The sequence below is a fragment of the Ammospiza caudacuta genome, chromosome 1 (assembly GCF_027887145.1).
Source record: "Ammospiza caudacuta isolate bAmmCau1 chromosome 1, bAmmCau1.pri, whole genome shotgun sequence".
NCBI lineage: Eukaryota > Metazoa > Chordata > Aves > Passeriformes > Passerellidae > Ammospiza > Ammospiza caudacuta.
The window spans coordinates 48,277,923-48,300,173 of NC_080593.1; the positions used below are offsets into that span (position 1 = coordinate 48,277,923).

The 22,251-nt window shown below is 38.9% G+C and overlaps 1 protein-coding gene across 2 annotated transcripts in view; it reads right to left on the reverse strand.

Moving 5' to 3' along the window:
* The window catches only part of ELMO1 (engulfment and cell motility 1), a 303,889-nt gene that overhangs the window by 190,819 nt on the left and 90,819 nt on the right, over window positions 1-22,251 (reverse strand). For both annotated transcript variants that reach the window (XM_058803529.1, XM_058803519.1), the window contains exons 8-10: window positions 15,114-15,149; window positions 6,849-6,948; window positions 264-415 (exon numbers count right to left, since the gene is read on the reverse strand). In XM_058803529.1, coding sequence (XP_058659512.1) covers window positions 264-415; window positions 6,849-6,948; window positions 15,114-15,149 — 288 coding nt within the window. The remainder of the gene's footprint in view (window positions 1-263; window positions 416-6,848; window positions 6,949-15,113; window positions 15,150-22,251) is intronic.

Sequence of the window (22,251 nt, forward strand, 5' to 3'; positions counted from 1 at the left end):
CAGGGTGCTCTTCTCCTCATTCCCCACTTCCAACTACATAGGTAGCTTATAGAAAAACAAACAAAAGAAAATCAAAAAAGCCCTAAAACCTAATGATCAGGCAACTCCAGAAATATTGTTACCAGTTATTCAGTCAATTGTAGTGGAGTCAGGAATCATAAAGGAGGTTGCTGCTCTTTATAGTACTGTTTTTTCTCCAAATGTTGTGCTATTTTAAGGGGAAAAAATATCCACCATATCATGTGGTAGTCAAAGCCACTCACCCCTGCAGATGTGGGATCAGCTGCCCAATTGTGATCTCCTGTGCTACCTTCTGGTACAGGTCATGGCTATTGAGCACCATCGATTCCAGGATTGCCAGCGACCGTTGCAAGATAGAGATGTCCGAGGCAAATTTGTTCACATAGCTTGCTATCTGCAAACACAATCATTCATGGAATTTGCATCTTGTCACAAAAAACAGGGAAAGGTTAGAAAGAAAACTGTCAGCGTGGTTCAGAAAGGCATTAGATAAAAGGCAGTCTTGTCCACATGCCAGTTATCAGTGAATACCTGAAAATGATCAACCAGGCACAGCATATACCATCAAAGAACACAGTGGCACAGGGTCTACAGCTGGCACAAGTCACCAAAGGTTATTGTCAATATTCACATGACTGAAATGTATGCTTAATCATTACATTACAAACATGAAAAATCAGCATCAAAAAATTCAACAATTCTATTTTTTGTGTAGAAAACTTTGGAAAAAACAAGGCAACTAGCTCTCATTTTCTCCAGAAAAAAATGTACAGGCTAAAAATATCTAGGCTTAAGGCAAATGTTTCAAAAGAGAAACTTTTAATCTAGCTTTCTGGAAAAACACAATCTAGAACAAACATGCCTTTTTCTTCTGCTTGGTGTTACCAATAATGCTGAAAACTCTTTCCAGGTTACCAATTAAAACTCTGTTGATGATCAGGACAACTGGTTCCATAACCCTGTCTAGAGTCCAGCTTTTCATTAATAACCTTCCCTTTTACTGCAGGTTGCCACAAGCGAATAGCACATTAATTAAAACCAAGTTTGACCTCTGCTATTTTGCAGTGTGGCAATGACAAGTTGCACACTCATCTGCAAAGTCAACACAGCTGTGCAGTGAGATGTAGCAACACACGTTCTCCAGCATGCTGCCCAGCCCAAATACTTCCTGGGAAGAAACCTGCCTTCTGCTGATGCAGAAAGTGAGAACTGCAGGGGTTTTCCTCAAGTACTCCAACACCAGCACAGTCAAAATGAAAGGCACCCAAGAAAGTACAGACTGAAGTGTACTGTGACCACAGTTACTTGCTCTCCGCAGCAAAGCAACAAGACTGCAGTGGCCCTGTCTCAAGTCTGATATGTTCCTTCCAGAAAATTTCACACATCTCTTCAGTATTCCTGCTATAAGCCACTACTGTAATCATAACTATTGTTTCAAATTCTGGATGCTTGCTGAGACCTAAGAATTGTTTCCTTTTAGGAGGAACAAAGGCCTGCGCTATGCTTAGAAAAGCTGTCCAGCTGCCTGTAAAACTCACATTAAAATGTTGACACGTGGACAATGGTATTGTTCTGCTCTTGTGACATCTTAAGTAGTACTAAAGGAGCAAACCACCCAACTTTGGCTGGAGACAAAAAAGAAAGAGGGACAGATTTTTCTTTTTCTAATCTATTATAGCACTTTTGCTTTTTGCTGTTTGCTCTGCTGCTTGGCTTGCATTACCACAGCAGGAACATCCTACACCAAATGAAACTCAATTCAGAGAATATACATGTACTTTACTTTCTGTAAATAACCAAGCCACGAATGCATAGAAAACAGGAGGAGAGAGGAACCCGATTAGCCTTTTTCTATTTTGGACTCTCAGTATCTTCTCCCAGCAAGTCCTGAGCCAAATAATATTTACAATAGTATACAAAGCACAGTGTGCTTTTTAGAGCAGCAATCTGTGTGTCCAAAGCACTGTGCTACCCCACCTCTGTTGGTGGCAATCCAGATGTGTTTTGATGCATTGCAGCCAGAGCTGCCAACTCTGCACTGCTCACACATTAAACCAAGTGCCCCTGGATGCCTCAGTTTTTCAGGCATCCATGGATTGCTTGTGCAGGAGGAAAACCATGTGTGCAGACTGTGTCCCAAATTGCCAGATTTCTGTCACCTCTTTAGGAGCCCTGACATTTATGAATTATTCTTGGTGCAGCAGCTCCTTTGGGAGGCAGTTAATGCTTCACTGGGATATAACATTTTCACACCAGGGACCTGCAGAAATGTAACAGTATAGATAACTGGAACCTTCATCTAGGAAAGGCTGCCTTAGCCTCATTTATTCTCCTGACCTTGGACCATCACACCTTTTAATCATCAACACAAACACAAGGTATAAAGCTGTCTTGTGTGTTTAAAAAGATGTATCACACTGAATATAGATGCAAAACATCTGCTGGGTAACTTGCATGTCAAGCTGTGTGTATTCATAACCACCTTCCTGAAGCATGAAGTCTGGCCAGAAATAATAGGCTTGTCTACCTTGAAAAATAAGTCATGTAAGTTCCAGGGAGAGCAAAACTGCATTTAAACAAAATTCTAGTCCCACACTTGAAGTTCTGGGTGTGCAAAAAAAGAAAAAAAAAAAAGAGTGCCTTCTTGAGAAGAAACAGGAATCAAAAGGAGTTCAAATTTGTGCTATTTGCTGTTTTCTGTTTATTAAGCACCACACAGAGAGAGGGCTTTCAACATCCAAAAATAATCCTGCATTCATTTATCAAAAATTCCAATTATTAAAATAATGCAAGCACAGCAAAATACAACATTTTTTCAGAAAGAAGCAACTTGATTGCTTTGCACTTCCATGTGAAAACCTGTCACATGGGTGTGTGTCATTAAGGATAATATTATTTCTTCAGCAAAATACCTGTAACCTTGAAATCTGCATATATAGCCACATACAAAAGAAGAGTCTGGGTGCTTAACTTCCTTTCAATTTCAAGGGAAATTAGAAATCAAACCGTGAATTTACACATTCATGCTCCTTTGAAATAGGAGCTAAATATGTAAACTGAGAGCAGATGAAAAACCTGTAGCAAACTGAACTACATCATCTGAGTTCTCCTCCTGGTTCAGCTTCACTTAAGGCAAAAGAGAAAATTCAAAAGTTGAATAAAAAGTTGTTATATAGTAGTAGTACTACTACTACTACTTATTATTATTACTATTACTATTATTATTATTACTGCTACTATTTAAAAGCTGCACCAGAAAAAGAACACATAGGAGAAAAACAGTGAAAGAAACAGATCTGATTTTCATTATGCATGTTCATTAGTTATTTGCCTGCACTATCCTGTTCTCAAAAATGTACAGAAAAATCTGTTCAAGTTGTGGTCTCTGTTAAGATTTAGTGCATAGTAAAATTTTAAATGGTGCATATAATTTTAAAGTAAGGAACTAGAGCTGCACTTTACAGAAAAAAACAACTGACAGTTGTGACATACCGAAATACTTCTCTGGCTGCCACCCTGTTTTCTGCACAATATATTTTAGAAGGTAAACAATTTGTCAACACTAAGGTTCTGCATCATACACTTACGAATCAACAATTATATAAGTATTTTTAAAGATTTTTTTAAAAATATCTTAAACAATACTACAAACTTCATTACTTCTCTTGTAGGCACTAAAGATGGATGTACCAAATTTGTGTAGTGCATTTTTGTCATGGTTTAGGAATGGTATTTCCCTGTTTAGTGCCCCCATTGAATACCCCAAACAATGCGTCATTCGCTCACTCCCCTGTGCTTCCTGTGGCAGGCCTGAGGAGAACTGGAGGCACTGAGGTAAACATCATGGGTTGAGATAAGAACAATTTACTGGAAACAGCAATGGAGCAAGAAAAAGAACAGTAACAGCAATACTACCAATAACAGAGGTCACGAGAGAGACAAACACTTCACCCGTGAATGCTCACAACGAGGAAAGCGGGAATACCTGATCCACTGCCATGCTACCCTGACCCAGAAGGAACCCCCCTTCCCCTGTCCCCAGAAAATTATTTGAGGTGGTATAGAATAACCTCTGTGTCCTAGCCATGCCCACTTCTGGATACTGCAAAATTTAACCCTGTCCTGACCACAACCAGGACAATTTTGATAACCAATCATCGCGACTTTTTCTAAGAATTTGGAATCCAAATCCTTTAGGCAGCTATGGAATCTGGAAATGAGCTATATATCGCCCTAAGCAAGAAAAAGGTCTTGTGAGAACTTTATATATCATAGGGAAGCTTTTCCAAATGATGCTATTTTTCTTTCATTCAGCATGAAGGACAGCTTCAAAAGGCAGAAGAACTTGATTGCAAGTTTCCCCTCAGCAGAAACTTATCCACTCCCTTATCCATCCCATCAGTCACTTGAGCAAGCCCATCAAGGACCTCAAGTGGTCTGTCAAAAGCCAACATCAGAGAAGCTAGTGAGGATGAAGTTATAGATTGCTGCCACAGAAGTGAGACATGGTCCAAAGGTGCTCTGCTAGGTTTGCCCCATGCCCACGCTGCACCTCTGAGGGCTCTGCCTTTCTGGTTTCCAACTGCATGCAGATCAGAACACTGCTGAGCCTCTTTCCTCAACCTCTGTCATTCTCTGTCCCTCTGTTTCTCTTCTAACTCTCTGTGATCTAATGAGAAGTTTGAACAGAGAGAAATGAGAGAGATGAGAAACCTTGCCCCAGGAAGAGAAGAAAACCTCTGTTTCCCAGAGATGGATTAAGAGAACTTTTGCTTTCATGCTGGAACAGCTCATCCTTAAAACAGCACCCCATAAGTTGCCATGGCCCATGAAAGCAGCTGTGGGAAAGCTGTAAAGCATGGGAGGGACTTTCACTTTGCAAACAGATTTCCCTTTCCCAGGTGGCTGATTTGCTGTGACATTGAAGCCACAGGAGAACTGTTTCTTGTGGAGAAGTCTCTGCAGCATAGCAAGAGAGACTGCTCTCCCTAAGAGAACTGAAGGAAGACTATTCTAGAGGTGGTAAACTGATTGAAAGTCCCAGATTTTGTCTCTTTACGTTGTCAGTGGGAAAGAAAAGAGGGTGTGAGGGGAGGAGAAGTGTTCTGAAGGCTTTGTTCTGATTCTTATTATTCTTTCTTTTAGTTCTATTAATAAAGGGTTTTTTATGCCCTTTAAAGCTTTGAGCCTGCTTTGCTCTCCTCCTAATTCTTATCTCACAGCAGAAAATTAGTAAATAATTCTAGTAGGTGCACTGACATTTGGCCAGCATTAGGCCCACCGCATTCCCCTGTCATTCTCCTTGGTCCCTTTCTTGCTCCATAGTTTCACTTCTCGTTTTTCCTGACAGTTTTTGTTTATATAGGTACTTTGTGGAAATGCTTTTGTTTTTGTTTTTTTTTTTTTTTTTTTTTTTTTGTCTTTTTTTTTTTTTTAATTGGGTCATTATCCAGGGAAACCTATAGAAGTGCTTGGCAGAAGAGATGAGCCATTAACAAGGGGAACACAATTTCTTCTATTGTTACAATACAGTCCACAGGACACAATTTGGACAAAGACATTTGTTTTGAGCCAATAACAAAGTAAATGCTCTAAACTAACTTTAGAAAGTTTCTTCATATGCTCCATAGTAGGCTCCCCTAGAAAGCAAGGCATTCTGGACTTGGTGTCTCCTGCAGTCAGTTAAAAGCAGTTGTAGAATTTTTTGCCATTAGAAGGTAACAACAATTGTCATCACAACCTACCTGGACTGTGAAATTGGAAAAGAAATTTAAAAACCAGAACAAAACTCAGATCAGTTACACTATTTTTTTCTTATGACCAAAACTGAAGTTTAGCATCTAAAGTATCTAAAGCTATTTTTCCTAGTTAATCCTTCTTTCACTTTCGGCAACAAAAGCAAATTTCTGCTTTCCTTTGATGGTAGCAATTTTCTAACAAAATTTAAAGCCCTTGCTCTGACACACTCTACTAAAATGAAGGTTTCTTTGCCACAGGTTATATTCATTTAATTACTGCTTCTGACATTATTTTAGTGCAGAAACTGATATCTTTTGAACCTGTTCAAAAACACTTTGGGTTATGATAAATTCAATCAGGTTTGAAAATTCTTTGTAAAGAAGAATTATGTGGTTTTGGGGTTTTTCTTCCCCAGTAAATGAAAAGTGTTGAATCAGTAACAAAAACTTTTTCTGAAGTCTTGTAAATGTCTGTACCTAAAGAATACTACCATGTTTCTGCTGCTTTTGTGCATCTCTGACATGTAAGTAAAGAAAGATATACTGCAAATCGTGAACAGATCTTTTTCAAAACCACATACCTCAACTGCAAGATTCAGAGGGGCATAGTTCAGCTTGATTAACTCAGATATCATCCTAATTTCAAATTGTAAACTAACTCATTTCTCTTCTTCCAATGCCCCAGAGGGAACATTTCAGTGCTGGGTTTTTTTCCTAGAAATATGGCATTACTCATTTTAGTTTACATTGTATCAAAACACTAATTTTTTGCTTTAACTGTATTTTATCTGCACAGGGAGGTCACAATGTAATTGCATAAGCAATTTATCATATAACAAGCCTAATACTGTGTTGATTCCAATTCACTCCAACTGATTTCCACAGAAGTAGAACCAGATTCTGCAGTACAAACATTTATAGTTTGAAACAGCACTTTGATCCCATTTTCATGTACCTTTTTTTGACCAACGACCTAAATAATGTACCTGGGAAAAAAACGAAGATGGAAAAAAAGAAACAAACCCAAATCACAACTCACCTCAAATATTTAAACTGATATAGAACAGACAGCATTGATTCCAAATTTACCTTTTTAATGAATGCCACAGAGAATGTATCCCACGATACAATCCCATGATCCATCAGCTCAACAAATGCAGTCAGTGTAAAGGACAACATATCTCCAAAGCTGCAAGAGACAGGAGTCATGACACATTTACCAGTAATGCAGCAGGGCAACGACCGAGGGAATAAAGCAGCAGGAAGCTTTCAGAAAGGCAGGAAAATGAAGCCAATTATGGACTAAGAGGTAGCAGAAGAGCAAGAGAGGCCGTGCTATAGGTAGTCTCCTACACAATTTAGCATGGATAACAAGAATAGTCTACTGGAGGAAAGCAGTTGTAAGAGAAGAAGTAAATTCTAGGAGAACACTGCATGCAATGCTCAAAAAAAAGAAAAAATCAGTCCAAATTAAACTTCTCTCATAAATTCAGAGATTTAGATCTAACAGAGGAAAGACATGAACCTTTTCCTTAGCACTTATGAAATCCTCCTAATTGAAGGCCATGTAGAGGTGTCGCATTTTGGTGCCTCTGCATCAAGCAAATTGGTGGGAAGTTACAGCATTGTTTATTCCTTCTCTTACAATGAAGCAAATATATTTTTAAAATGCACCAGAAGAGATTATATATCTTGAACAGTTTTCTAACAGTTAATGCCTTGATTTCTTTCTTTAAACCTGGAGATGCATCCCTTTTACTCTATCTATGAGCAACCAAATTGCAAAGTGTGCAGTTCAAATTATTTAGGTTTTGCAGGCCACTACCCTGCATTTTACACCTTTTTTTTTAATTTAAATTTTAAATTCAACACATCTTTGAATGAACTCAAGTAAATTCAAAACGAGTTTAAGCTCATCAGGGATAATATGACTAGATGCATGGGAATTTTTCATGTTAAACCATGATTTTTAAAGATTAGTTTCATTTCTATACATAGTCAGGGCACCAAACAGTCAGCAGCCACAAGGATTTCAGTGAAGCCCATCCATGAAGTAACTACTCAGTACAAACAGCAGAGCAGAGATCCTGAAAGGGAATTACCTTCCAGGGCATGTCAAACTGCCTGCAAGGTACTCTGCCAGTAAACTATTAAAAAGCAAAATTATACAATCAAACAGCATGAAAAGTCCCAGTGATTTTAAGACAGCAGCTTACACCTAATAAAAAGAATTAAAAAAAACCTCTGTCAGATTGAAACTGCAAAACTTGGCATGTTGAAAACCTGAGTCTAATAGTAGAGCCATAGTTAATCAATGTAATTAATTGGTGTTCTTTCATCTGTGGTTTATCTGACTGTCCTGCATGAACCCAACACAAAAAAAGTGAACATCCACTCAGATGGAAGACATTTACAGCAGTACAGAGGAATAAGGCAGACAAATCAGCTTCAATGCAGCAATTCCTGTAGCTGGATTTGGTTTAATCAGCCACTTAGGGATATCTGATGGCAAGATGCAGCCTTTAATGGCCTCTTCATTTAAGAGAGGACATTTTGTCAAAATTTCTGCGATCCCCTCCACCAAAAATACCCCTGCCATTCCTGACATTTTGTGAGTAAAGCCCAAAAACACCAAAACACCTTTCCCTTCAGTAAATACAGATATGCACAGTGGGTCTGATTACTTAGAACAAAATGGAAAACCTACACCAAAGAGCAAACAAGAAAAATTATGTCTCTAAAAATCCACTGTAACTTGGCAGGGAATACTTTCTTCAGGAAAAAAAATGGTCTAGAAGTTCTGGGTTTAGTTTTGAGGGGCAGAGGATGCTCTGTTGCCTTTTTTTCTTGTCGTAGCTGGTTTGTTTGTTTGGGGTTTCTTTAATATTGCAAACCATTTAAGAAGCACATTAGATTTAAAATGTCACCATTAGCATTCCAAATAACCAAGGATTTCATATTAGGATGACAATAAGACTCTGAAGGAAATTTAATCAGCTCTGGTCCTGTCACATTCCCCAATTAATTCCTTTTGCATAATATAGTTATTTATGAACCCACAAATAAAAGAGCAACCCCAGGAAAAGCTTTCTTCTAAAAGCTTGTAGCAAATCCTAATGCATTTTCATGACACAATACTTCTACTAATACAGGGAATACTAATATAATAAATATTAATATTATTATTATTAATTAAAACAAAATAAGTTTCAAATATTTAATTTAAAAGGTAGGCCATATAGGTTGAAAAGTAGATAAAAATCTCTCCCAGTGTTAAACTAAGCACATATCTGGCAAAGATAAATTTTCTCATCAATTGTTCTAAAATTTTGTCAGTTAACCTGTATTTAGTATATGAATGCTCTTCAATAAACAAATGGTGCATGAAAACTAATCCCCACCAAGAAAAGGTAAAGTTTAGAGGGCTTACATAAACTGCATTAAACTTGGGCATGGATATTCATCTTCAGAACAGCAGTGGCTGGAGTGTAAAGGGATCAAACTAACCTGGATTCACCAGTCTCATTAAGTCTTTTCATCAAAACTATTGATCAGTCCTACCAGATTAATACTGATTAATCCATGCTCTTCCACAGCTCTGGGGAATAAACTGGGCTAATGGAGCTGACAATTCTGGTTTGAATGTACAAACCGAGTTTTAGCAGAACTGACAGTGATACAACCATTTGGGATCGAGAAGGTGAAAGCACTTTTCAACTTAAGATGTTCAGACACCTCATCAGATGTCACTCCGGTGACTCTGCTTCAAATAATTAATGACAGAAGGAGTGCAACACTGGGACTAATGAAGCAGCAAGAAATACTTCAGCTCTATTATTATGCAGCACCACACATAGACACTGTGTCCTTCTAAAATATATGGCTGTACGCATGCACCTGCCCACGCACGGATACACCAAGTGCCATTGCAAAAGTCAAAAGCCAGGCTAAACGGATAAGCATTAGGAGCAGCACAGCTAAAGATGAAAGCAATCTGCAGGGTAACTAGGGCAAGATAAGGATTAAAGCATCTGCAGGGGGAGGGGAAGGGTGTTGATTCATTGTTAAGTGGTTAAACACAAGTGGATAGGTAGAAACAGACTTTCAAGTAATTCGCTTCCAAACACACACACACAGACACACTCACACTATTAAGAGCAGCAGACAGAGGCTAGAAATTTCAAGGTAATCAAAGCTGGTTTATAAAATTAGCAATCTTTAAAAAAAAAATGGTAGGAGCTGTTTAACTCAAGGCCTCTGTAAGGGTTTTGATCATTCAAAAAGTCCAAAAAATAATGGGGACTCTTTCTTCATAAAATAATTATAGAATAATCCATAACTAAGGCACAACAGTTCTGTATCTATCAAACCCTTACTGCTCTGGCTAAATTACTTAATAGTTTGAGGACAATTCCTAATGAAGATGCTTTTTAATGCAGCAAGAGGGGGGAAATGATCAGAAAGATGCACTGTGTAATTGCAATTTCATATCTCATTAACGCTGACATCTTAACAACCTTTGCTCTCAGGCAAGCTACTTATACAAGCCCTCCCGAATGCTGCTCTGGCTCTTGGATGCCTTACACTGGGACAAGACATGAAATTTCACTGTTCTTTACTGACTCTCCTCTTCTAACCCCCATTGTGAGAGCTGGACATGCAGCATCTCCTCACCCACAGCAGGTCCTGGAAAAAGCCTGCTAGGCAGCAGAAAGCTGAGGTTTGCAATGCCATCAGCTGTCCCAGCATGAGCCATTCCAGTGGATGGCCATGCTCTAATACAGCCTGTGGGTCCACAACCTCTCTGACAAACCTGCCTGAAGATGAGGGCAACAGCTGCTTTCTGCATCTCGAGGCTTTAGAGAAATGCCAGGTCAAAACTGTTAATTTAAATTCCTAAGAATTCTCTGTATTCTTACCTTAGGAAACTGTGAAGGAAAAAAACCAAACCCAAACCATTCCACACATTCTGATACTAGTTTTTCTTTCCTGAAAATAAAAATGATAGGAATGTGCCTGTGATCCTGATTACCACACCTGTCTCTCACATGCCTTCCTAGTATCATTTCTACAGGCTAAACCATCTTTTTATCCTGTGTGCTTATTTTGAAAGATGCCTAGAGCAACTTGGATTATCAAAATAAATTAATGGCAATTTTGCACCTAAATCCTCTAGATGTTTTTAAAAAGGAAATTTTTAAAATCTCAGTCCATGTTTTACACACATAACAAAATGGACATTTTATCACTGTTACGGAGGGAAAAATACTTGGCTGCTCAAATGATTATGTAAATCAAAATAATTAGCCAGGCTCAACTGTCATCAGGTAACAAACAAAGGAATACAAGCTTTTACCAAGCTCATGTTCTATATGAAAAATACCTTTGTGTAGTGGAATCTGGAAATTAATTGCTGCTTCTCTGTTGCAACCAGCAACAGAGACACCAGTCCACCGGGACTAGAAGCCAAAGAATGCACACCTTTACACAAATCACTTTCATGGGCAAAACAGAACCAAAGCTGAGCTCTAATTTTGCAAGGGAAAGCAGCAAAGAAACAATTTAATTGGACAGGAGGTAACAGGAGAGTAGCAGCCTACTACTAAATGCAGGAGTGGTTAACTAAGTCCCTTATCTGGGCTCACAGCCCAGTACTGGGCAGCTGAAAGGCCTGACATCACTGAGGTCAACATCAAAGAGTAAGAACAGCTTTTTAAATTGGAGCTGTCAAGGATAAATGGCCATGAATAAATTTAAACAGGGGAACAGAATATATCTAATCATCAGAAGACAAGAGCTCCGGAGAAGCCATGGGGGCCAGAATCTAACTAAGTCTAGAACGAAGACTGATGATGTAGAAGGATGCTTTGCCAGCACAGTGTGAACTTTGTATTGCTATGGCTCCTCTTCACTGCTTCGACACTGCCCTGTTTCTTCAAGCAACCTTTCCAAGGGTAAAACTAAGCCACTGCAAAATCAAAGCAGGAGCAATTCACACCTACTTGGTACTTAGTACAGATGAAAATGATGGAACAATCTGTGTAGTAGCTGCCCCTATTTTTCTAGATGATTACAGAAAATACACTTAACTGCTACAGAGCAATTGACACAGATTTTTGTCTTTTTCATTGTGATGGCTAAGCACTACCGAAATATTTCTTTGTGGTACAGTTTCACTGCATCATTAAAAGGGGTCAGCCTTACTGATTTCAAATCCCTTGCATTCCAAGAAAAAGAAATAGCTTTGTAACCCTAGTATCAGGGTTTCACTATGTCTGAAAATTAATTTTCATTAAAGAAAAACAAGGTGTGAATTTTAAACATAACTGTAAATATTCTTGAATAAATCCAAGTATAGATACTCTTACTATGGAGTATGACTAAATCCACTTAAAGGTACATTAAGCATGGGAAACTGGCCCAGAGGAACTCTTACACACTGAAGATGTGATTAGAATTACCTTTTTTTCCTTCTTCCCCATTTTTTAAATTCCTGGTTTTGTTCATTTCACGGCAATTTCCTTGAACAGACTATTCTTCCTAAAAGTTCAGGCATCACTATGCTGGAAAAACACCACTACAATCAGTTTGGTTTGACTACAATTTCGCACTGCAATGCAGAAGTCAATTAATAGATATGTTTCATGGTATTTTTAAAATTTTATTATGTCATTCTGTACATCCGAAGTAACTTTTTTTTTTTTTAAATTAGCATTTGGTTCCTTTAAGTATCTTTAGTCAAGAAGACAGGAAGTGGATGCTGAGAAGTGTTTTTGTTTAGTTCATGATATCAAGCTCTGTGGGGTATTTTATTGCTCTCATTTCAGTAGATCTTTTCCCACAAATACACGGGGGAAAAATAGTCAAGATGCTGGATAACTGCACTCATGGAACACTACTGTAAACACTTTACCTTCAAAACATATGAGCAAGTCAGCTTCCAGAACTATTGGTTTCACATCCTCAACAATGGCTCGGTATCTTTTTCAGTACAAGTCCCAGATTCAATAATCCGTGTTACTTAATTGTATTACCTTACATACTAATACTGGAAATAAAATATTAATCTTGAGAAAATCAAAATATTAATATCTGAGTACCTCCATGCAAACTCAATTTCCCACTGGCAGGATTTAACTCCCAAAGTTAGAATAAACTTTAGTCACACACATTCTGTACTACTGTATTAACTGATGTGATACATCTACGTTGACCAATAAGGATCCTCTTAATAAGAATCTTAGTAAGGATCAAGTGGGTAAAACCTTGTTCTCATGAGTAAACAAAGCTAAACTGTGTAAAAAAAATTATTCAGGTCATCAGTCAGATCAGGCCCTAAAACAAGGATGTAATGTAACTGTAAGTCAGTGTTTCAGTACTGTCCTGAGGACAAACTTATTCCATAGAAGTCTACAGTGTAATAGAGTTTGGAAACAGAGGTGCTGAAAGACTATAACTATCCTTCCACATAGAACTATTTTCACAGCAGTGAGGAAATGCCATCTAAAAGGACAGGAGATACCTTGTCTCAGCAGAGGTGATCACAGAATCACAGAATTTTTAGGGTTGGAAGTATTTCTGAAAATCATCTGGTCCAACCTGCCAAGGCAGGGTCACCTGGAGCAGGTTACTCAGGAACTCATCCAGGTGGGGTTGGAATGTCTCCTGAGAGGGAGACTCCATGAACACCCTGGGCAGCCTGCTCAGTGTTCTGCTGCCCTCAATGTAAAGTTATTCATCATGTTGAGGTGAACTTCTTGTGTTTTAGCTCACAGCCACTGCTTCTTGTCCTGTTGCTGGGAACCATGGGAAAGAGTCTGGCACCATCCTCTTGGCACCTGCCTGTGAGATATTTATCTGCATTAATGAGATCCCCTCTCAGTCTTCTCCACACTAAAGAGGCCCAGCTCCTGCAGTATCTCCCCTTAAGAGAGATGTTCCAGAGCCCTAATTATCTTCTCAGCCCTCCAGTGGACCTGTCCCAGGAGCTCCATGCCTTTCTGGTACTGAGGAGGGCAGAGCTGGACACAGCACTGCAGATGTGGCTGCGCTAGAGCAGAGCAGAGGGGGAGGACCTGCTCCCTCCACCTGCTGGCCTCAGTCTCCTCAGGATATCATTGGCCCTCCCGGCCCCAAGGGCACAGCCAGCTGCTCACGGCAAACTTGTCATCCTCCAGGACTCCCAGACCCTTCTCTCCAGAGCTGCTCTCTGCTTGGTCAGTCCCCAACATCTACTGGTGCTTGGGGTTATTCTTCCCCAGGTGCAGGACCATACACTTCACTTACTTGAACCTCATTAGATTTCTCTCTACCCAATCGTCCAACCTTTCACAATCCTGCTAAAAGGCAGCAGAGCCTTCAGGTCATGCTGCCAAGAATTCCATAAGCTTCATGGCATTTAAACAATTTCCCTCATAATCTAAACTTTTCTATTATGAAACAAGTTACTTTGTATTAGGTTAAGAAACTGAACTTAGCAGAAGGATTTAAATTTCCTGCCAAATTTATTCTTACTATATAATTTATTTATTAGGCAATGATTTAAAAATAAATGTTTCAGAACTTGGTTTACAGCAGATTTGTGAAAGTATGATTTAGCACAGGTTTGGATGGGGAGCTGCATTTCTTGCATAAAAAATCACATCAAGCTCTCAGAATAACAGACATATGCTTAATTGATTATTCTCTTGCTTCCTTGGGTTTTAGCTATACTTGACATGTCAAATTTGCAAACCAGTCAAGATATTACAACATCTCTTGGGATTCAAATTTATCAAAGGCTGTGCTTAACTCTGAGCAAACAGAAGCCTTCGGTTCAAAATCATCAGGGAAACAGGCAGGGAAATTCTGATATGAGTCCATTTACTATTTTACAGCTTTCTTTTATACAGCTATGTGCAACAACTAGCATTACCTGGGATCAGCAAATAAAGACAATGACATTGTCCCATTGTCTGGGACAATGACCTTACTTTTCATCTCACTAACAGTGACCATTAAAATTGCCAACTATCAATCACATAAGCCAAGGAAATTCAAGAGGGGAATTGGGAAAGTTGGGGAAATTTTTTTTTTTTGCTGAGATTAGAAAAGAAAACAAAAGCTTTACTTCAGAAACAGTTAAAGCCCCTGCTTAAGTCACAGAAATAAAGCACTCATTCCATAGGCAAAGCAATGAAAATGCTTCATCAGAAATTTTTAACAGGCATCAAAGAGCAGAAAACAGAGAAGACTGAAGACTTGCTGATGCATATGCACAGTTGTATTTACATACAAAGATTAGCACAAGGGCCTGAACTCAGTCATGCAAAAGAAGAGGTAGTATGCAAGGTGATGATCTAATCAAGTTCTTACCAGGGCTTCATTATCTTCTGCAATTTCTGATATCGTCTGCAAAATTAAAACTTGCAGGTGAGGAAAAACACTTTAAAGCATCTGTACTCTATTTAATGCACACAACCCCCCATACCTGAGCCATAAAATTCACAGACATGCATACAACAACAGACAGTAAATTGCTAACAATTTGCTGTGAACAGAAGCAGTTCAGTAACTGGTAATGAACACTCCAAATAAATTTCAAATATTTGTTCAGAATACTTATGTTTACTTCTGTTAGGGAAAAAAAAACATATCTAGACATTCTCATTTAGTAAAACATTTGTGTAAAAAGCTTTGATACAAAAGAATAAAGGTTTACACATTAAGCATCTTCTGTACTGTTTTAACAACATGTAACCCATTGCCTGGAGAACTCTTTTATTTAATTATAGTCTCCACCACTAATACTGATGTCAGAGTCAGCATTGCTGAAAGGTGTGTAGCTGGGATAGTAAATGGTAAAAATGCCACAAAATATAGATATCCTCTTTTTAAAACACTACTTAAACATATAAAAAATAACAGAGCTAGAAAGAAATACAACAAAAAAAACAACAATCCATTCCTTACTTAACCATTTCTTGTGCCTCCTAAATCTAGTTCACAGTTTTATTTCAGAGGCTTAACTGCAGTTCCATACTGAGCAGACCAGTGTTAAAAAGGACAAAAAAGAGGTTCCTCTTTCCTTTCTGCACCTTCTCCCCAGGTGCACTTTTCCCTCAGCAAGCTGCACAGCAGTGTCATTCAGCTCAGAAGAGCTCTAGGACTACAAGCTCTCCAATCACTCATTCAATTCTCTAATTCTCTCCCAGAATGCAGCTACAGTTTTGTGGGTTTTTTTCCCTTTTGGTAAAGCAGTAATTCCTCCCAGCTTTTCAATAGGAACCAGTCTCAAGGAGGGCAGCTTTTGGGCTGGCTTGTGTGAATGTCAGTGGAGAAACCACAGGAACAGTGGTTTGAAGTCCTCTGCCAGCTGTGAGCTGCAATACTCATGCCTGAAGATAGTACTGCCACAGTTTACCCTGTATCCAAACACAGGCTGGGCTACAGCCTAACTCAAATCAGAGAAGTGACAAGATTTTCTCCTTGGATTTCATGCCCTTGGTTCTTTTATGATACAACATCTACCTGTGTAGCCAGTAATAATGAGTAAACAAAAAACATCAAGATGATCACACAGCATTAACAAGCGGGGGAAAATACCCTCAACATGCTTTTATGAGCAGTAAAAATCAAAACAGTTTCCATAGTAGGAGATCCAAACTTCAGCAGAACGTCATTCCTGTGCTTCTGCAAACTAAGTGCTTCCATGCTGTGGCAGATTCTGCTAAACCACCAAGAACAATTGCCACAACAAATGGGTTTTGTCATCTCCCAAATCTGCATGGACCCATGCAACTTTCTGCAGCATGTCAGCCAAACTTCATACCACTCTTCCCAGGCCAGTTTTTAAAATAGCTGCTTTCTTCCAGTTGCTGACTTCAGCTAAGCAGCAAAAAACCTTGACATTAGAGCTGTGTTTTTCTGATAGAGAAACAAGTGTGGTGTTTGCAAACTGGTAGCACTTCAAAGGACAGATTCTGTTTTGCCAGAGATTTCTCACAACAGGCTCTAATCATGGCATTTTCTCCATGACTGAGACAGGGATTACAGAAACAAAACATTTAGACTCTCTTAGCATTTGCAGAACTCTTATCCATCCTGAGTTAATCAGCAATCAGTTAACCTGAGGTCAAAAAGTATGCAAAGTAAAAGAAAATATAAATTTAGGAAAATGTGCAGAAATAATTGAATTATATAAGACATTTCTGGTGAAGCAATACAAAGAGAAAATTTTGACTGCAGAGGAAAGATAGCCATTGTATTAAACCAAACAATTTCCACTGATTTTTCTTGCTTTGATGTAACTAGAGCAGCAATCCATCTAGGACATCAAATGTTGCAGCAACACATGATTATAGATTGACTTTTACCACTGAAGATGTGGATAGAGGCTGTTCTCTAAAGCAACACACGCTGTTTTCATCTATCATCAAACCAAAACATAACAGAGAAGGAACTGGCATGAGCAGAAGTTCCTCTCATATTTACCCACAGACCATGCAAAAGTCACCAAGGAGAAGCCAAGCTGATTCTCCCAGCAAGTCAGCCTGGAAAGAAACTAAGTACAGTCAGCTACCTCCATCAGCTTTCCTCTTTCTATATATACATAACTTTTTTTTCTCCAGAGGGCTGACTCTGTGGTAGCAACCAAACAGCTCTGCAGAGCCCTTCTTGGTGAGTTACCAAGGCAGGGTCAAAACTGCTGAAAGCCTTACGGATCTAGACACTGTAATTAGCTCAATACTTATATTTATCTTTTTTTACTTTGTTTTTTCTTTTTTGTTTCCTAAAGAAAGCATCCCTCAATTGCACTTGCACAGATGGAAACAAAACCACAGCCAAAAAGCAAATGTTATAAGGGCAAATTAAATAGCAATTGTGAAAGGATGGGATTCTATAGTGGTGAAAGACAAACCCAGCAATTTTTACGCAGGCAGGAAATTCAAAATAGATGTCAACCTAATGCAAAATAACATGAAAGACAAGTTACCAGGTTAGACATTTCTCTACTGTAATATATTTCCTGACTGGCCTCAAAGGAACTTTGTGATGCACTTCCAAATGAATCCCAAGGAGCAGCAGTGAGTTCTCTCAGGACTTTCTCAAGCACACAGACTTACTGCCTTCTCAAATACTGCAGGTTACATCTTGAACAGCTTCCAGCAGAGACCAGCTTAGCAGGGACCTGACTAGATCAACACCTATCTGTTCATGTGCCAAAACTGCTGTACAAAGACTAAAGATACCCCAAATCTAAACCCCAGCTGGAGCAACACACAGTGCACAGGAAGGGCTTGTTTGAACTGGGGGAAAAAACTAAAATGTCCCATTATGGAAGCCAGTGTAGAGCCACTGTAGTTAATGATACCAAGACCTAAAGCAGTCACACCACTTCAGCACAGCAATAGTTTCAGAGCCTGCACTGTTTGAACATGAGCAGAATTGTGTAAGAGTAACACTGAGGATAAAAGTTTTTAATGCAGTATGGCCCCAGAGAGGGCCACTGGGTGGAAGATGTTCACAAAAACTTCCTCCTCTACAGAAACACTGATGGGATGATGGATCAATGACCTGCCAACCACATTAAAGCACCATTTGGCTATTGCTCTTCAGGCAAACATAAGGATAATGCACATTCTAGATAATAAGCAGTGTAAAGAAAAATCCAAGAGTACAAATTTATGGCTTCTTTTTGTAACAGGTGTGGCTACCACAACCATATGACATCTGGGAACACTTTGACCTGGAATACTCTACAAAATTATTATTACTATTAAGTTACACAGCTGCCTTCAGACTCATCACAGCCACAACGTCCCACACAGTCCAACAGACAAAAGCATCCTGGAAAGTTGCAGAAATTGAGATTTTAAGCTTTTCCCCTTATTTTTCTTGGTTTTTCAAATACTACAGTTTTGTCTGGAGTCAATAAAAAATAAAAAAAATAGTTTTGTCCACCTTCATACTCTGGAGAATATTTGGAAATATAAATCTACTGCTGGAGTTACTCTTCTTAATATTTTACAAAAGAGGTTACCAAACAAGACCCAGTAAAACTGTCTCCTCTCCTCATCCCTCTTCCTGTCAACAGGGTGTTGATATCACCATTTAAAAGAGGTTGTTTAAATTCTAATATTCCCAAATACAGGCAAAGGAAAAAAAAAAATCAAGCCTGGAGAACCAGCAACTCTCCCTCTCTTCCCTCCAAAATGTGATCTTTGACAGTTCCACCTTCAGATGACCTTGAGACTGGCTCAGTTGGTTAAAGCACAATGTTAGTAACAAACAGAGAGGCTGTGGGCTCAGTCCCTGTAGGGCCATTCACTCCAGAGTTGGACTCAATGATCCTTCTGGGTCCCTTCCAAGTGAGACGATTCTGTGATTTTATCTAAAGCCCACAGTGTGTGCTTTGCATATGTAAAAGATGTAAGAAAAATTGTACTTGTGTATGCTGAGAGTGAGGGTGAAATCCAAGCCTGAAGACTGATGGGGAAACAAACCCAAAATAGAAAAAGCAGGAGAAAAGTAAACCAACAAAAAAAGCCACTCCAGAAAAAAATCCTACTCCACCTTCTTTCTTTATGGAAACTGCACTGAAAGATAGAGCTGCAGCCCTTTCTCATTCTCCTGCCAATACCATCTCCACAGTGGTCTATTAGGATTACCTGATTTTATACACTCTTTTGGATTTCTGCCTCATAGACAATAGTCACCCTCTCCCGACATTACAGAAGCACTAAGAAATTAAGATTACGTAAAACCCCTGTTGGATAAGAATTGATTTTGGCAGCAACGTCAGATTAAGTAATCTATGCTTCCAGGTGAAGCTTCACAGGAATAGTTGAGCCTGTTTAAAACCCTATGCTGTCAAAAATACAAATTAATTTCCTCCCTCCATTGGCTGACTGAGTTTTCGACATTTAGCAAATTGAATTGCATCACTGAGGAGTCAAATAAGCATTGGAGCTGAACAAGAGAGGGAGCAGGTACTCCACAGCCAAGAAGGGTGGAAAAGGACTACTTTATATAGTGGCAAAAACCTACTAGCTTATTATTGTTCATATTTTCTGAAAATTCATTTTCCATTTATCTAGCAAGTTGGGCTTTCACAACTGTTTTCTGGGGCAATGCTGTGAACTCAATCAGGGAACTAAACTGGGTTAAGGAATATTATATTAAAAGTAGCTTCTACTGTCACTTTTCATAACCTACACCAGTTTTCCAGTCTAGCTTGCTAGAAACAGTAGTGGTGTAACTCTCCAGATGAAGCAGGACAGGAACAAGTTACTGTGAGCAAGGGCAGCTTAAATGTTTTGACAGCACTGCTGAAATTCTCATCAGACTGGGATGGAAAAAAACACCAGCAGGTATTTGAGCAACTGTCCCAAAAAGTGTGCTAAAGTCGGAATAACTCCAAACCAATCTGTCTTCAGTTTTCCACTGGGCTGGTATACAGTATTATCTCTGTAAGACAAGCCAAGAGCTAGAATTTCACTGAACAATGCAATTTGTCCTTAAAGCATGCACAATTGATCTCTCAGAGACTTCCAGCTGTACAGCAGCCAACCCTGTGACTGCATGTACTCAACAGAAGGCTTCTCTTAGTCAAGACACAAAACCCATACAAATATACATTTATTTAGAAGCTTACGTGAACTTGATCTAGCTGCATTTATTGTTTCCAATAGGAAGATGGCAGAATTTAACAACTAAAATTAAATCAAGGTGCTTTTTTCTCCTATCTGCATATTAAGCAATTACAACTCTCTTATAATTAAAACTATCTGCTAACCAGGCTATCTGCTACCTTGTCTTAGCAGCATCAACTAGCATGTTCCTGTGCCATGGCTGTATGACAACAAAGCTGCTCAGCAATGAAGCAGAGGTCTGGAGAACAATCTTCTCAACAGCAGCATAAACAATTCTGTTCTGGTTACTGTCAAGACAGCTAGGCTTAGCATAGTGTGTTGTTTTGTTGGGTTTTTTTGGCAGAAACTGTGTGTTATTTCAGCCAAATGGCAAGTCTTAGAGATCAGGATGATGCCAATTTAAAAAATGCTGAAAATTCTGCATAGAACTTCATCCTTTCCCTCCCATGAGATCAATCTTATTATTACTACTAGCAATAACAAAAATAAATATAGATTCCTTTTATAAAATCTTTGGTCTTTCAATATTTACAGCGTGTGAATTACATTTTCTTTTTCTTACTTTATAAGTCATTATGAGGATTTTTTTTCCTTCTAAGGAAGGCTGAGAGTTTGTTCCAGTCACACAACTATTCAGATACATCAAGTAAAAAACCCCAGGACTTCAACAGTCTGCTGCTACGTCAGAAGGGCTGTCTGTACAGACATGATTTTCTGAAATAAGTTCTAGGCTCGACTACAGAATACAGCTCTGAATGAGAGAACTATGTTATCACAGCTGGGGTAGTAAGAAGACATGACTCCTTCTTCCACCTTGGTTCCTGAACGTATTTTTTATCAGTCAATAGGATACCTGGGACTCAGCAGCATTGCTCATTTTCTGCCCCATTTCAGGGCATTGCATTCTGAGGGGGAGTGGAAGCAGCACACCCATGCACTTCCCCTTTAGACTGTCTGCACACCCAAGCAGATGGACTGCACAGTCAGCTCCTCTTAACTAGGCATGGACTGGCTTCTGAACAAAAAGTTTAGCATGAGAAGCGCTGTGGAAATCATTTTCTGAAAAGTCTCAGAAAAGAAAAATAGCTGCCTGCACACATCCACCCCACTCTTTGGTGATACAAACGCACAGTCTGAGAAATGATTGGACATAATGGATAATTATAGAATAGAATCAGCATTTCTTGTGTTTCATTACTTGTCTTGAAGTCTTTTCTATAATTTATAGGTCACCCAAACCATAAAAACAAACATAAAACTACTGTTTTTTCCCTTTTTCAGTTAATAAGACTCATAGCAGTGCTGTGGAAGCAAGAACGAGCCTGAAGGAAAAACAAGATAAGCCATCTCAATCAACAAGATCAAGATACATGTGGACAGTTTCTGAGACATTGCATCTCTGCTGATATAAATATATTCATATTGACAAGATGCACTCTCAGATTCACTAGGGCCCATGCACACTACCGCCAACCCCTACAGCTTTGTGCTTGCACACACCATGCCCACACTCTATTCTCTAAACACACTCTAATTTTCTTCAATATTCAGGAATATAACATATGGAAAACTAACTAGGAAACTCTGTGATTTCTTGTTGGCTTTTTATACTACCACTTTTTTTCATCACCTGCGAAATGAAACAGAAGTAACTAGAAATCCAGGGATTTACTTTCTCTTAATCTGATCACTGTACTTTAATACTTCACTGAAATAATGACTAAGTAGCACAATGAACAAAGCCAACTATAAATAAAATATAGGCCTCTTCCTCGGTGAAAATTATATAAAAAGACAGAGTCTTGTTTTCCAGAGGCTACCCAGTAAAACTTAATTACACACTCAAGTTATAACTGAAG